Genomic DNA, 18,094 nt, shown 5'->3' with positions numbered 1-18,094 from the left:
GCATCTTCATAAATCAATCAAAGTACATCAAGGATATGTTGAAGAAATTTAAAATGGAAGATTTGAAGAGCTTTGGGACTCCTATGAATTCAACAATTAAAATGGACAATGATGAAAAAGGTAAAGAAGTAGATACAAAGCTTTATAGAGGTATGATTGGCTCTCTCTTGTATCTTACTGCATATGGACCAGACATACATTTTAGTGTTTGTTTGTGTGCAAGATTTCAATCATATCCAAAAGAATCTCATATAAGTGCACTTAAAAAAATTTTCAAATACCTCATTGGCACACACTCAATTGGTTTATGATATCCAAAATGTGAATCATTCGATCTTGTTGGTTATAGTGATTCAGATTTTGCTGGAAGTAGATTGGATAGAAAAAGTACTTCAGGTACTTGTCAATTTCTTGGTTTTGCACTAGTTTCTTGGCACAGTAAGAAACAAACTTCAGTGGCTCTGTCTACAGCTGAAGCTGAATATATAGCTGCTGGTAGTTGTGTTGGTCAAATTTTATGGATGAAACAACAATTGGAAGATTTTGGTTTAAAATATAATCTTGTTCTAATTAGGTGTGGCAACACAAGTGCCACAAACTTGATCAAAAATCCAGTCCAACATTCAAGAACAAAACATATTGAAATCCAGTCCAACATTTAAGAACAAAACATATTGAGATCAGACACCATTTTATTAGAGATCATATTCAAAATGGAGATATCAAAATTGAGTTTGTTGCTTTTGAAAATCAACTTGCAGATATTTTTATAAAACCACTTAATGAGGAAACCTTTTGCAAAATTAGAAGGGAAATTGGAATGAGTGAACCACTTGCTTAAAATTCAATTTATATATATTTAATACAATTGCATGTTGTCTAATTTGTGAGTAATTTGCTGTGATATTAATTTGCTAAGAAAACTCTATATAACAGTAGCTAACTTATTTTTGTATTCGTGAAAATTAGTTTACTAAGTTGTATGCTACTGTTGCGTGCCTAAAATTAATTTGCTATGTCGTATGCTGTTCAAATTTTAAGCTAAAAAGTGTCTGTGCGCCAATCAATGCACTTACTCATTTACATTTTTCTATATCATATATATATATATATATATATATATATATATATATATATACACACGCATTAAAATAAAAATAAAATTGAAATAAAATAAACTAGAAGAGGGAAAGCACGAGACTTAAGAAAAAATCAATTTTACATCTTCTCAAATATACCCACTGCTACACGAAATCTTCAACCCATCAGCATTCTATTTCTCTCTCCCTCGCCATACCCGACTCCTCTCTCACCTTTTTTTATTGTTTCTTGGTACCAATCTTACCCTTTTTTTTTCTTTATCAAAATTTTCTTCATTATACTGACCCATCTTCATCAAGCGCCTCACTCACTCTCTAATCCCTCATTCATTTCCCATTGCGTCGGAACCCATTTTAAATTTTCGATTCCTCACTACTTCTGATTCGCCATCCGTGGCTCGCACCAAAAGAAAAACCTCAACCGCAGCCTCGTCGTCCTCCTCTTCATCTGAAGAACTCCCAGTTGCTGCCTTAAAGAAGAAATTGAAAGAAAAAAGGAAAACACCAGAAATTGATTCCAACACTGTATCCTCCGCTTCATCTGAGGAAATAGAACTTGCCGTGACAGCACCAGAAAAGAAAAGGGGAAGGAAAGTGCATGGGATTGACATTCAGCATGAATAGGGTGCTTCAAAATCATCAAGTTCTCTTGTTGACAAAGCGCTTCTAGACTGTAAGTTCATAAAATGGGACAATTTTGATCAGGTTGATTTTCAATTTAAGGAACTCTTTGAATTTCAAGAATGGCTGACTGTGTGTGAATGCACTGATGTTTATTATCCTAGACTAGTCCAAGAATTTTATAGAACTTTAAAAGTTATCTATGAAGAAGACAGATTTAAGGTTTCTTTGAATGACAAATTGTATGTGGTTTCTGTTGAGTTGATTGCCAAAGCCTTAAAATTGCCGAATGATGGAAATAGAATTTCTGCTCATAGAGATGTTGCTAGAGTTCCAGGTTTAAATTTGACTGAATTTGAGAGTGAAGTGTTTCCTGCCAACACTGCCACTAGTGAAAAATCCACTAGCACTAAAGCCCTTCAGCACATTAAGATTATTCACAGTATGGTGAATTATATATTTTATCTTAAATCTAGCAGCTATGGATATTTGAGTTATTTGGATATGTGCATCATGTGGCATATTGTTAACAAAGTGAGAATGAATTTGGCCTATTTGATTTTCAAAAATATGTGTAAAGCTTATGGAATTGGTAAATTACCATATGCACATCTCTTAACTACCTTGTTTAGAGAATTGGATATAAATGTCTCTAAGGAGAGTTCTAAGGCATATTTAATTGTGCTTAGAGAAATTCATTTTGATAATGATGGCAGAAAGAAACGTTTTGAAAAAGGTGGATCTTCTAAAACCAAAGTTGATTCAAATTTCAAAAGTGAGATTATGAGTGAGCTTCAAGGACTAAGAACATTTATTAATGAGAAATTCAGTACATCAAATCAGTCTATTGAACTTCTGAGGAAATTTGTGGATATTGTTAATTACAAAGTATTTCATTTACTTACTCAAAAGAGAAGTTAAAGAAACAGATTGCAGACCTTAAGCAGGCACAAAGAACTGATTTTGCAACCAGAGTTGAGACTGATGCACATGCAGGTGATCCTCCTACTCATTATGGTAGTGCATTTGATCATGGTAATGTTGAGTGTGGAGGCACTGGGCTTGGTGAGTCTACTACTGTTGTTCTGCATGATAGTGAACAGGTTGTAAAACTTGAAGTTGAACCTACTGTTGAACTTGAAAGTGACCAAATTGTAGAACCTGTAGTTGAGTCTACACAGAAGAAGGAAGATTCTCTAAAGGATCAGCAGGAGAGTGCTCCACCTGAACTTTCTGCAGCTGAAGCTTCTCAAGCTAATAGGAGTAAGAAATGAGTTAAGTCTATAGTGACCAATCCATATTAGTGTCTAGCTACTGCTCTCCAAAGCCAATCTGATGAGGATGAATCACAGGAGCAAGATACTTTAGCTGTCCAAATTTCTCAGCCACCTGCTGCCAAACCTTCCAAGAAGAAAGTAGTGCCTTCCAAAGCTGTTCGAAGGAGCAAAAGACTTAATGTTTAGATAGATAGTTGTTCAGTTTGCTACTGTTCACTTTACTGTTTTTCAGTTTGTGCTTTCTTGGTTCTTTTTGGATTAATATCTCTTGTTTCCTTTTTGGCTGATGACAAAAAGGGGGAGAATGGATGTGTGCTTTTGTTTTGAGAGCAAGGATGTGTGCTTTTGTTTTGGGAGAATGGATGTGTGCTTATATTTTGAAAATGGATGTATGCTTATGTTTTAGAAGTGTGTATGCAAACTATTGTGGCTTATGTGTGCAAACTAATAAGTTTAACATTTTGCATATTGAAATTGTGGATATCTTATGAATATTTTTTTGTAGCATAAATTCAGGGGGAGTCTTGTATAGCTATTAATACTTTTATCTTTTAGACTTGTGTGCATACATTTAGAGGGAGTAATTCCCGCATACTAACATGCTTGGTTATACATAAACTTATGCACACTTTTATTTATTATTGATTGATGATTCAATTGAGTTTTGTCATCATAAAAAAGGGGAAGATTGTTGAGTCCGTGTAGCTCAAAATGAGCATTAGTTTTGATGATAACAAAACTCAACTAGAATCTATCTAACTCAATTTCAAGTGATGTGTAGATTCTTTCTCTTATTCATGAAGAATCTTTGAAGTTGCATCTAAAGAGGAAGGGCACTCAAAGGCATCTCAAGATGAATCTAAGTTGAGAAAGAATAAGATTATGAAAGCTAAGACTCAAGTTAAAGGTATGAAAGTCATAGAGTTAGGAATTGAGTCTTAGGAATTGTGTAAAAAGAATAGATGAAAGTTTTAGTCAATTAGAGCTCAAAAATAATTTCTCTTTCAATTATTTTATAAAATTTTCTCTCATCATGACCTTGGATATTGCCATTGAAATATATATTTCTCTTAAGGTCTAAATTAATTTTTTTAAGATTACAATTTGAAATAGGCATCTGGTAAATTAGTTTGCTAACTTGTTTACTAAAATATTAGTTTGCTAATGTTTTTGCTAAAATTATAGTTTGCTAACTAGTTTGATATTGTTGCAAAAAATTTCATTAGTTTGCTAAATGATCAGAGTTACTCTACTTCGTACAAAAAGATAAAATAATGGCTATTTTGCCTAGAACAGAGTGTGTAATGTTCCAAAAAGGTTTCAAACAGTCTAAAATGATTTGAGACTATAAATACACTTTCTTTACTTCATTTTACATTTGATGAAAGCTTACAATTGCACTCCAATCTTGATTTTTTATTTATTGCTTTTATTCAAGAGTTTTAAAGTGTTTGAGTTACTATTGGCAAATCAACTCATCTTTTCTTTATAGTTTAATTTGTATTGAGTGAGAGTTAGTGTTAAAACATTAAATTGCATTTAAGAGAGGTTGTACAAGCACCTATTGAAACTTGTGAGTGTAAGTGCTTGAGATAGCACTTGTTAAGGGTTCAAGCTACCTTGGTAAAGCTTGGTGTTGAAGAATTTGTAAAGGGCTTTTGGTCTCTTGCCTTTAAAATAGCAAATAGTGGAGAGAAGACTCAAAGAGGGTTCTTTGAGAGAGTGGATGTAAGCTAATTAAGCCGCACCACTATAAAAATCATTGTGTTTGATTTCTCTAACCTTAATCTCTTTACTTTTGTGTAATTTAATTTCTATGCATGATATTGAATGTTGATTGAATAGATTGAATTGATATACTTGAAGATATATTGAGTAGACTGAGAAATTAGTTGAATATTTTGTGATGCATGCTATGTCAAAAATTGCTATAAATATTGAATGAGACTTGAATTGCAATTTAGGGACACATTCTTGAAACACATATCACTGTCACTATATATATAGAAGCACCTAGTTAAATAAAGTCACAATTTTTTATTAGGCTAAAAGCAATGACTAAAAAATTGTTTAAATCCAATTCACCCCACTATTGGACTATTTTGGGACAACAGAAACACTATCGTGGACACTGGAAACTTGATGACACTAGTTCCACCAAAGTTTTTCTCAGAATTAGCATCAAAAGTAAACAGAGTGAGTGACGGCCGGCGAGTCCACGATAGTGTTTCTGTTGCGTCAGAAATTAATTTGAAATTAATTTGAAAACCATATTTAGAGCTGAATATTTTTTAGATGTCCTTAATAACTAGCAACGACAAGTTTTTATTTTTTAGTGTAGATCCTATTTAAATAGGAATTTCATGAGTGAATCCGTCCACACGTTTTGTAATGATCTTAATAAGGATTCTGTTATCAATACTGGATTATAAATACCATCAATTTTTATAGTTGAAGTGGCATAATCTAATAGGTTCACATGGATTACAGATATTTAACATTAGAAATTTCAATCAATATTCATGAATCCATAAAACCAAATTCGTTAATTTTGGCCATATATGAAAAGTATTGTGAATGTAAGATTACAAGCAAAAAATAGTCACAAAATATAAGGACAGATAATCATTAAATAAACAACTGATCATTTTTCATTGTCCATGCAACTCACCTAATTATCAAATTAATCCTTATTAAAAGAAAATAAAAAGGGGAAGAACATGCAATTTTAGAAGAAAAATCTGGCTTAAGTAGAATTAGTAATATTCACATAAAAAAATTGGAAATTCAGGCTAAATTTAAACAAGCTATCTTTAGAAAAAAATCATATGCAAGAAAAGAATTAAATTAAATTTTCACACAATTATATAATTTCTTTTAAAATAATTTTTTTAAGGTAAAAAAATTTAAATTTCTTTCACTTATTATATTTACAAATATAAAAATTGACAAAAAAAATCAATTAAATTTTGTGAAATTTTAATTTTCAAAAAACCTGATAAAGAATTTACACTTATTTAGGAGGTGATAATGTGTAAGGAAAAAAATGATTAATAATAATAAATTTCGCATGAATTATATCATCAATAAAAATTATCAATAGCCTTTCTTACTTAAAATGTCAAATTTTCAATTCAAAAATTAACATGACAAATGAGATTTTTCTTTTTCAACTCAAAAATAGATGGGAATCCTTACAACAAAGAAAAATAAGTAATTTCCACAGAAAAAAAAAAAGAAAAAAGAAAAATAAGTTAAAAAAAAATAAAAATTCTTAGTAAATTTGAATTCTTGGTTTATATGTAAATATTAATTTGAAAAGATTTATGATATCATCTCATACGATACAAGAAGTAAAAAATTTAGCCATGAAAGGAAATAATTGTAATTTCTTCAAATTGAAAATGAACATTCAATAGTTACAGCTAATATATATATAACATTAAAGGCTATTTATGTTCTATGGTAACAACACCGCAAATCTCTTCTGTTGATTTTCTAGTAAACTCTAATAAACTGGTGATCTCCACCTATATATACGACCCAATAGATTTAATCATTTTCATCATCTCTAATCTAAATCTCCATAACCATTCTTTTTTCATGGCAACCTCTGCAGCTTTAGCCATTTTTGCACTTTGTCTCTCTTGTTTAGTCTCCTTTGATGCTGCCTCTAAACCTAGCCAGGGCTTTAGTGTGGAACTAATTAACAGAGACTCACCAAACTCTCCCTTCTACAATCCTGAAGAAACTCGCACTCAACGCTTGGCTAATGCTTTTCGTCGATCGATAAGCCGTGTCCATCATTTTAGCCCTGAAAGTCAAATATCTACCAAAGCCGCAGAGTCTGATGTATTCTCAAACCAAGGTGATTATCTCATGAGAATTTCAATTGGCACACCACCTTTTGAAATTCTAGCCATAGCAGACACAGGCAGTGACCTTATATGGACACAATGTGAGCCCTGCAGTAATTGTTATCAACAAAATGTTCCTCTTTTTAATCCAAAATCTTCCTCAACTTATAGAGACTTCTCCTGCTCTTCAAGACAATGTACAACAACGAGTGGAACCAAAGATTGTGACAGTGATGGGATTTGCCATTATGAGGCTTCTTATGGAGACGGCTCCTTCACTAATGGAAATCTTGCAGCTGAGACCATCACCTTGGATTCTACAAGTGGCCCCCCTGTGTCTTTCCCTAATTCTATAATTGGTTGTGGACATAACGATAGAGGAACCTTTGGACCCGAAGGTTCAGGCATTGTTGGACTTGGAGGTGGTTCTGTTTCCCTTGTTTCTCAACTGGGTTCTACCATTGGTGGCAAATTTTCCTACTGTTTGGTGCCAGCAACAGCAAACTCAAGCAAGTTGAATTTTGGAAGCAATGCGGTGGTTTCAGGAACAGGAGTCCAGTCGACCCCATTAACCTTCCAAATTCTTAAAACCTTCTACTTTCTGACACTGGAGGCTATAAGTGTTGGACACCAAAGAGTAGAATTTCCTAGTTCTACCCCTGGAACCGGAAACATTATTATTGATTCTGGAACCACATTGACGTTAGTCCCAGAAGACTTTTTCTCAGATTTGTCTTCAGCAGTTGATAATGTGATCCGTGGACAACGCGCCAATGACCCCACCGGCACTTTCAGTCTCTGCTATAGTATTCAATCTGATCTAAATATTCCTACATTGACAGCCCATTTCACTGGTGCAGATTTGGAGCTGCAACCTCTAAACACATTTCTTCCAGTTTCTGATGATGTTACTTGTCTTGCTTTTGTGCCTAATAGTCAAATTGCAATATTTGGTAACGTAGCGCAGACGAACTTCTTGATAGGATATGATCTTGAAGGGAAAACCGTGTCCTTTAAGCCAACTGATTGCACCACTGAGTAATTTAGTGGGTTATCTGTTAAATTTAGGTTTTTATGTGTTAATAAGCTCTTCACATTCCTTCATAGGAATGACACATTAACCTTGAGAAATAATGTGATACAGTGGTGATTTCATGTATAATAGCCGACATATGAAATGATAAATTAATAAGAAGTGAACAGATATATATAAGTCAATTAACTATAAGGGTGCATATTTCAATCTCTTATTGATTTACCATTTAATATTGATTTCACGTATGATAGTCAACATATGAAATGATAAATTAATAAGAAGCGAACAGGTATATATAAGTCAATTAACTATAACGGTACATGTTTCAATCTCTTATTGATTTGCCATTTTATATAATATATGTTTATAAGGAATAGCTGGTTTATTTGGTAGCTTGTAACAGATGATGAACTCTTTGTTATCAAGTTTGATTGTGAAAGATTCCTTTAACTGATTTTATTTAGTTTCTTGGCAATATAATGTTCTAGTTATTATTCTCTTGGTTGCTTTGTAAGTCAGGTCGGCTTTCAATCCTATCAGAAATATTAAAACCAATTTCTCTCTAATTAATTTATATAATCATATGGTCTTACAGGTTAATTTTCGGGTATTGTAACTTCATTTCCCCAATATTATTTCTTCATTTAATCAAGGACCTGAGAGCCATTTGTTATTCTTTAACTAGTATACACATATATATTATTACATCTATTTAAAATAGATTATTAGTCCTCTCTTTTTCATCATAAAGAATGTGAATAATAACTAGACTAAAATTCGAAATTTTTTCACTTTTTTATATTTTTAGGGTATAAGAAAACCAACTAGATTATTCCTAATTAATCTAATATTAGCTTTTTAATATTTTTGAATCTTGAATAACAAATTTCTCTATTGTTTTGTTTTTTGTGCTACTAAATAAGTCTTCAATCTCCTAAATTTTTTTGCTAAAAACAAAATTAAGAAAGAAGGAAAGAGAAAAGAAAGATTGTTTAATCTCCATAGGAGGATTCTTTATAATTAACAAAAAGGCTAATCTTACCATCAAACATAAAATGTCCAAATTCTTAAATTCAAGTCAAAACTAATTACAGGACAACTAAGATTTTTAAAAAAGAATTACAGAACAAGTAATGAAAAGTCCAAGTCTGTCAAACCAAAATTAACTAATGAAAGTAACTGCACCAAAGGAAACACAAATTTCAATGGTTAGCCACGGCTCATTTTGTCTCTGTATTACCCATAGCTCATAACATTTACTTGTGTGGAAAGCACGTCCTCCAATATATATATATATATATAAAACCCAACTCACTAACATCTTCACCTTCCCTCCCTTTCTCTTTCTCTCTCTCTCTCTCTCTCTCTCTCTGTGTTTAGTCATGGCAAGAGGAGCCTCTGCAGCTTTAGCCATTATTACACTACTTTGTATCTCTAGTTTAGCCTCCATGGATGCTTCTAAACGTGGCCATGGCTTTAGTATAGAACTGATTAACTGGGATTTACCAAAATCTCCATTCTACAATCCTGATGAAACTCCCCTGCAACGTTTAGCTAACGCTTTGCACCGATCTGTCGCTCGTATTACACGTTATAAATTAGCAAGAAAATTCCCCAACAAAGTTGTGCAGTCTGAGATATCCTTCTACCTGGGTGTCTCATCAAATATTCACTTGGCACACCTCCTGTGGACATTGAAGCCATAAGTGACCTTGTATGGACTCGATGCAAGCCTTGTGATCACTGTTTTGATCAAGAATATACTCTTTTTGCTCCGAATTCTTCACTAAAAAATGCAGACATACCGTGCAATTCAGTCAAATGTCGCAGAATCAAACAATCTTTTTGCCCTTCTGGATGCAATAATAATGGGGCTTGCAAATACTTGAATACTTATGGAGACTTTTCCATAACTACCGGAAATCTTGCTACTGATATTATCACCATGGCTTCTACAACTGGGTTACGCTATTCTCCCAAATGCTATCATTGGTTGTGGACATAAGAACAGTGGAAATAATTTTTCTCCCAAAGTTTCAGGCATCATTGACCTTGGAGGTAGCAAATTCTCCGACTGTTTGGTGCCATACACCACCACTACCACAAATTCAAGCAAACTGAATTTTGGAATCAATGCGGTGGTTTCAGGAGAAGGAGTTCAAACCACCCCCTTTAATTTCCAAGAAACCTGACACCTACTGCTATGTGATACTAGAAGCAATGAGTGTAGGAAACAAGAGAATAAAATTTGGGGATTCTTCCCATGAATCTAGTGAGGGAAACTGTTGACCCTGTGTAGCTCAAAATTAGTATTGATTTTGATGATAACAAAACTCAATTAGAATTTATCTAACTCAATTTCAAGTGATATGTAGATTCTTTCTCTTATTCATGAAGAATCTTTGAAATTGCATAGAAGGAGGAAGGATATTCAAAGGCATCTCAAGATGAATCTAAGTTGAAAAAGAACAAGATTATGAAAGCTAATACTCAAGTTGAAGGTATAAAAGTCATAGAGTTAGGAATTGAGTCTTAGGATTTGTGTAAAAAAAAATAGATGAAAGTTTTAGTTAATTGGAGCTCAAAAATAATTTCTCTTTCAATTATTTTATAAAGTTTTCTCTCATCATGACCTTAGATATTGCCATTGGAATATATATTTCTCTTAAGGTCTAAATTAGATTTTTAAATATTACAATTTGAAACAGACATCTGGTAAATTAGTTTGCTAACTTGTAATATTAGTTCGCTAATGTTTTTGTTAAAATTATAGTTTGCTAACTAGTTTGCTACTGTTGCAAAAAATTTTATTAGTTTGCTAAATTATCAAAGTTACTCTACTTCGTATAAAAAGACAAAATAATGGTTATTTTGCCTAGAACAGAGAGTGTAATATTCCAAAAAGGTTTCAAACAGTCTAAAATAATTTGAGACTATAAATACACTTTTTTTACTTCATTTTACACTTGATGAAAGCTTACAATTGCACTCCAATCTTGATTTTTTATTTATTACTTTTATTCAAGAGCTTTAAAGTGTTTGAGCTACCATTGGCAAATCAACTCATCTTTTCTTTATAGTTTAATTTGTATTGAGTGAGAGTGAGTGTTAAAACATTAAATTGCATTTAAGAGAGGTTATACAAGCACCTATTGAAGCTTGTGAGTGTGAGTGTGAGTGCTTGAGATAGCACTTGTTAAGGGTTCAAGCTACATTGGTAAAAACTTGGTGTTGAAGAATTTGTAAAGAGATTTTGGTCTCTTGCCTTTAAAAGAGCAAATAGTGGAGAGAAGACTCAAAGAGGGTTCTTTGAGAGAGTGAATGTAGGCTAGTTAAGCTGAACCACTATAAAAATCATTTTGTTTGATTTTTCTAATCTTAATATCTTTACTTTTGTGTAATTTAATTTCTATACATGATATTGAATGTTGATTGAATAGATTGAGTTGATATACTTGAAGATATATTGAGTAGATTGAGAAATTAGTCAAATATTTTGTGATGCAGGCTATGTCAAAAATTGCTATAAATATTGAGTGAGACTTGAATTACAATTTAGGAACAGATTCTTGAAACACATATTACTTTCACTATATATATATAGGAGCACCTAGTTGAACAAAGTCACAATTTTTTATTAGGCTATAAGCAAGGGCCGAAAAATTGTTTAAGTCCAATTCACCCCCCTCTTGTACTATTTTGGGACAACAAATTGGTATCAGAGCTTGTCTCTCTTGCTTAAGGTGTCACAACCTTGGAGTGATCCCCAAAGGCTGGTTCATCTAGCAACACTGCCGGTATACCCGCACCACTAGCTGAAGGCTACTCAATTACTAGACCACCATTTTTCAATAGCACTAATTACTCATTTTGGAAAGTTAGAATGAGAAATTTCATACAATCTGTGGATATTGATGCATGGAAAATTATTAAAAATGGTCCATATATTCCTCAAAAAAATGGTCAAGGAAACACTAAAGTTCCTAAAAATGAAGATGAATATGATGACAATGATTGGAAGAAAATTTTTGTAAATGCTAAAGCTATTAATATTTTGCATTGCTCACTTGACCTTAATGAATACAATCATGTTTCAAGATGTCAAACTGCTAAGGAAATTTGGGATAACCTTGAAGTCGTTAAGGAATCCAAAGCAAACCTCCTTATCCGAGATTATGAGCTATTTGAGATGAAACCAGGTGAATCAATTACAGATAAAAGTACAAGGTTTACAGATCTTGTCAATCTCCTCAAAGCACTTGGTAAATGATTTGAGGAAGCTGAACTTATGAAGAAAATCCTTAGATCACTTCCAAAGTCTTAAGAAGCAAAGACTACAGTTATCTAAGACACCAAGGATTGTAGAACATTCACCTGTGATGAGCTTATCGGATCTCTTATTGCACATGAGATGGTATATAAAAAAGATGAAGTTGAAAATGAGCAAAAGAAGAAGAAAAGCATTGCTCTCAAGTCAAATAAGGATGAAGAGAAGAAGAAAGGAGTTGTCCTTAAAGTTGACTCAAGTGACAACTCAAGTGCTTCAAGTGATGATGATGATGAAATGGCTATGCTTGCAAGAAAATTCAAAAAAGCTCTGAAGAAGGGAGGAAGTAAATACAAGAAATTCTTGAAAAAGTATACTCCCAAGGATAAACATTTCAAGGAATCAAAAAAAGAAATTGTATGTTATGAGTGTCAAAAACTAGGACATATCAAGCCCAAATGTCCATTGCTCAAAAAGAAGAAAGGAAAAGAAGAAAAGAGCAAGAAAGCTATGAAAGTTGTATGGAGCAACAGTGAAGAATCTTCAAATGATAAATCAAGTAACAAAGAGACTGCTCATTTTTGTATGATGGCATTTGAAGAGAAAGTCGAAAGTTCACAAAAGGAAGAGAAAAGTGATAATGAGGTTTATTTTAAAGGGATGAAGAAAAGTGAAAAATAGCATATAGATAGTGGTTGTTCAAAACACATAATCGGTGAAAATGACAAGTTTTCAAAAATCACAATGGTAGATGGAGGACATGTGAAATTTGGAGATAAAGGAAAAGGAAAAATAATTGGAAATGGCACAATTGGAACCAAACCTTGCGTTAAAGATGTGTCACTTGTTAAAGATTTAAAATACAACTTGCTAAGTGTAAGCCAACTTTGTGATAAAAGTTTTGAGGTAAAGTTCACTTCTTTTCATTGTACAATCAATAACCTAGATAATGACACATTGTTCATTGCCAATAAATCTAATAATGTTCACTTGCTTGACATGAATAACTTTTGAAACTAATCATGGTGTCTAGTATCTTTTGATAATTTTAGTTATTTATGGCATAGAAGATTAGGACATGCAAGTATGCATACACTCTCAAAATTGTCTAAGAAAGAACTTGTTAAAGGTCTTCCTAAGATTAATTATCAAAATGAATTTCAACGTAGGGCATGTGCATTAGGAAAGCATACTAGAGCATCTTTTAAATCTAAAAATATTGTTTCTACTACTAGGCCATTAGAATTGCTTCATCTTGATTTGTTTGGTCCTGTGTTTCCTGCTAGTCTTGGTGGGAAGACATATGCTTTAGTTATTGTTGATGACTATTCAAGATATACATGGACATTCTTCCTTACTCATAAAGATAAAACTTTTGAGAAATTCACCTCTTTTAGTAAAATGGTTCAAAATGAAAAAGGTTTTTGCATCACATCTATAAGGAGTGATCATGGAACTGAATTTGAAAATCATTTATTTGAAGAATATTGTGATTAATATGGAATTAACCATAACTTTTCAACTCCTAGAACTCCACAACAAAATGAGGTTTTAGAAAGGAAAAATAGGACTTTGCAGAGATGATTAGAACCATGTTGAATGAAAATAATTTGCAAAGTATTTTTGGGCTGAAGCTATCAATACTTCTTGCTATATGTTGAATAGAATTTTGATTAAACCAATTTTGAAAAAGACCCCCTATGAGCTTTGGAAAGGAAGAAAACCAAATATTTCATGTTTCAGAGCATTTGGATGTAAGTGCTATATCTTAAATAACAAGAAGGATAACTTGAAGAAATTTGATGCTAAATTCGATGAAGGAATCTTTCTTGGGTACTCAACAAAGAGTAAAGCATATAGAGTATTTAATAGAAGAATATTAGTTATTGAGAAAACTATTCACGTTTTGTTTGATGAGGCTAACCCTTATATTAGAAGGAAAGATATTTTTTATGATAATAATGAGCAGGTGTTTGGAAAAGAAAATGTAAAATCAAATCAAGAAATGGAACAAAATGATGACAAAGTTGAAGAAACTCAAGGAGATACCACAACAGACGTCCATAATGACAACAATGATCAAATCAATGAAGAAATGTCAAATCTAGAAGAATTACAAGTGTATGAACCCCAACATGAAGATTTACCTAAAGAATGGAGATTCGATAGAAATCATCCCAAAGAAGACATCATTGATGATCCATCTTAAAGGATGATGACTAGAGCACAATTGAGAAAATATTTTGGTAATGTTGTCTTTGTTTCACAAATTGAACCTAAATGTTTTGAAGATGCTCAAACTAATGAAAGTTGGATTCTTGCCATGCAAGAAGAACTCAATCAATTTGAGAGAAACAAGGTTTGGAATTTTGTTCCTAAACCCAAAAATCATTCAATTATTAGTACTAAATGGGTTTTTAGAAACAAAATGGATGAAAAAGGCAATGTTATTAGAAACAAAGCTAGACTAATGGCTTAAGACTACAACCAAGAGGAAGGTATTGATTTTGATGAAACTTTTGCTCCGGTTGCTAGAATTGAAGCTATTAGAATGTTGTGTGCCTTTGCATGTTACAAGAATTTTATGCTTTATCAAATGGATGTTAAGAGTGCATTTTTAAATGGTTATATTGATGAGGAAGTGTATGTTGCACAACCTCTAGGCTTTGAAAATCATGAGCATCCAAATTATGTTTATAAACTTACTAAAGCCTTATATTGTTTAAAACAAGCTCCTAGAGTATAGTATGAAAGGCTTAGTAAATTCCTTTTACAAAATGATTTCCAAAGAGGCAAAGTGGACACAACACTTTTTGTTAAAAAACATTATAATAATATGCTCATTGTGCAAATATATGTTGATGATATAATTTTTGGTACTACTAAAGAATCTCTTTGCAAGAAATTCTCTAAGATTATGCAGAATGAATTTGAGATGAGCATGATAGGGGAGCTCACATTCTTCCTTGGACTTCAAATTAAGCAAATGAAAGATGGCATCTTCATAAATCAATCAAAGTACATCAAGCATATGTTGAAGAAATTTAAAATGGAAGATTTGAAGAGCTTTGGGACTCCTATGAGTTCAACAATTAAAATGGACAATGATGAAAAAGGTAAAGAAGTAGATACAAAGCTTTAAAGCGGTATGATTGGCTCTCTCTTGTATCTTACTGCATCTGGACTAGACATACATTTTAGTGTTTATTTGTGTGCAAGATTTCAATCATGTCCAAAAGAATCTCATATAAGTGCAGTTAAAAGAATCTTCAAATTTCTCATTGGCACACACTCAATTGGTTTATAGTATCCAAAATGTGAATCATTCGATCTTGTTGGTTATAGTGATTCAGATTTTGCTGGAAGTAGATTGGATAGAAAAAAGTACTTGTACTTGTCAATTTCTTGGTTTTGCACTAGTTTTTTGGCACAGTAAGAAACAAACTTTAGTGGCTCTGTCTACAGCTAAAGCTGAATATATAACTGCTAGTAGTTGTGTTGGTCAAAATTTATGGATGAAACAACAATTGGAAGATTTTGGTTTAAAATATAATCTTTGTTCTAATTAGGTGTGACAACACAAGTGCCACAAAGTTGATCAAAAATCCAATCCAACATTCAAGAACAAAACATATTGAAATCCAGTCCAACATTCAAGAATAAAACATATTGAGATCAGACACCATTTTATTAGAGATCATATTCAAAATGGAGATATCAAAATTGAGTTTGTTGCTTCTGAAAATCAACTTGCAGATATTTTTACAAAACCACTTAATGAGGAAACCTTTTGCAAAATTAGAAGGGAAATTGGCATGAGTGAACCACTTGCTTAAAATTCAATTTATATAGATTTAATACATTTTCATGTTGTCTAATTTGTGAGTAATTTTCTGTGATATTAATTTGCTAAGAAAACTCTATATAACAGTAGCTAACTTATTTTTGTACTCGTGAAAATTAGTTTACTAAGTTGTATGCTACTATTGCGTGCCTAAAATCAATTTTACATCTTCTCAAATATACCCATTGCTACACGAAATCTTCAACCCATCACCATTTTATTTCTCTCTACCTCGCCATACCCGACTCCTCTCTCACCTTTTTTTATTGTTTCTTGGTACCAATCTTACCCTTTTTTTTTTCTTTATCAAATTTTTCTTCATTATACTGACCCATCTTCATCAAGCGCCTCTCTCACTCTCTACTCCCTCATTCATTTCTCATTACGCCGAAACCCATTTTAAATTTCCGATTCCTCACTGCTTCTGATTCGCCATCCATGGCTCGCACCAAAAGAAAAACCCCAACCGCAGCCTCGTCGTCCTCCTCTTCATCTGAAGAACTCCCAGCTGCTGCCTTAAAGAAGAAATTGAAAGAAAAGAGGAAAACACCAGAAATTGATTCCAACACTGTATCCTCTGCTTCATATGAGGAAATAGAACTTGCCGTGATGTGACACGAGAAAAGAAAAGGGGAAGGAAAGTGCATGGGATTGACATTCAACATGAATAGGGTGCTTCAAAATCATCGGGTTCTCTTGTTGACAAAGCGCTTCTAGACTGTAAGTTCATAAAATGGGACAATTTTGATCAGGTTGATTTTCAATTTAAGGAACTCTTTAAATTTCAAGAATGGCTGACTGTGTGTGAATGCACTGATGTTTATTATCCAAGACTAGTCTAAGAATTTTATAGAACTTTAAAAGTTGTCTATGAAGAAGACAGATATAAGGTTTCTTTGAATGACAAATTGTATGTGGTTTCTGTTGAGTTGATTGCCAAAGCCTTAAAATTGCCGAATGATGGAAATAGAATTTCTGCTCATAGAGATGTTGCTAGAGTTCCAGGTTTTAATTTGACTGAATTTGAGAGTGAAGTGTTTCCTGCCAACACTGCCACTAGTGAAAAATCCACTAGCACTAAAGCCCTTCAGCACATTAAGATTATTCACAGTATGGTGGATTATATATTTTATCCTAAATCTGGCAGCTATGGATATTTAAGTTATTTAGATATGTGCATCATGTGGCATATTGTTAACAAAGTGAGAATGAATTTGGCCTATTTGATTTTCAAAAATATGTGTCAAGCTTATGGAATTGGTAAATTACCATATGCGCACCTCTTAACTACCTTGTTTAGAGAATTGGATATAAATGTCTCTAAGGAGAGTTCTAGGGCATATTTAATTGTGCTTAGAGAAATTCATTTTGATAATGATGGCAGAAAGAAACGTTTTGAAAAAGGTGGATCTTCTAAAGCCAAAGTTGATTCAAATTTCAAAAGTGAGATTATAAATGAGCTTCAAGGACTAAGAACATTTATTAATGAGAAATTCAGTACATCAAATCAGTCTATTGAACTTCTAAGGGAATTTGTATATATTGTTAATTACAAAGTAAGTCATTTACTTACTCAAAATGAGGAGTTAAAGAAATAGATTGCAGATCTTAAGCAGGCACAGGGAACTGATTTTGCAACCAGAGTTGAAACTGATGCACATGCAGGTGATCCTCCTACTCATGATGGTAGTGCATTTGATCATGGTAATGTTGAGTGTGGAGGCACTGGGCTTGGTGAGTCTATTGTTGCTGTTGAGCATGAAAGTGAACAGGTTGTAAAACTTGAAGTTGAACCTACTGTTGAACTTGAAAGTGAACAAATTGTAGAACTTGTAGTTGAGTCTACACAGAAGAAGGAAGATTCTCTAAAGGATCAGCAGGAGAGTGCTCCACCTGAACTTTCTGCAGCTGAAGCTTCTCAAGCTAATAGGAGTAAGAAATGAGTTAAGTCTACAGTGACCAATCCATATTAGTGTCTGGCTGCTGCTCTCCAAAGCCAATCTGATGAGGATGAATCACAAGAGCATGATACTTTAGTTGTCCAAGTTTCTCAGCCACCTGCTGCCAAACCTTCCAAGAAGAAGATAGTGCC

General features: G+C 32.9%; 1 protein-coding gene and 1 pseudogene across 1 annotated transcript; both read left to right on the top strand.

The window, feature by feature from the left end:
• The first annotated feature begins 2,291 nt into the window (after positions 1-2,291).
• LOC131177482 (aspartic proteinase CDR1-like) lies at positions 2,292-7,897 on the top strand. Its single transcript, XM_058142498.1, has 5 exons — positions 2,292-2,550; positions 2,634-2,984; positions 3,231-3,308; positions 3,813-3,905; positions 6,618-7,897. The coding sequence occupies exons 1-5, from the start codon at positions 2,292-2,294 to the stop codon at positions 7,895-7,897; spliced, it is 2,061 nt and encodes a 686-aa protein (XP_057998481.1).
• A 1,376-nt stretch (positions 7,898-9,273) lies between these two features.
• On the top strand, positions 9,274-10,180 carry LOC110648669 (aspartic proteinase CDR1-like; annotated as a pseudogene).
• The last annotated feature ends 7,914 nt before the right edge of the window (positions 10,181-18,094 follow it).

This window comes from Hevea brasiliensis, unplaced genomic scaffold (genome assembly GCF_030052815.1).
Source record: "Hevea brasiliensis isolate MT/VB/25A 57/8 unplaced genomic scaffold, ASM3005281v1 Scaf5, whole genome shotgun sequence".
NCBI lineage: Eukaryota > Viridiplantae > Streptophyta > Magnoliopsida > Malpighiales > Euphorbiaceae > Hevea > Hevea brasiliensis.
Note: the sequence above shows the minus strand (reverse complement) of the source record. Positions and strands in the feature narration are given on the sequence as shown.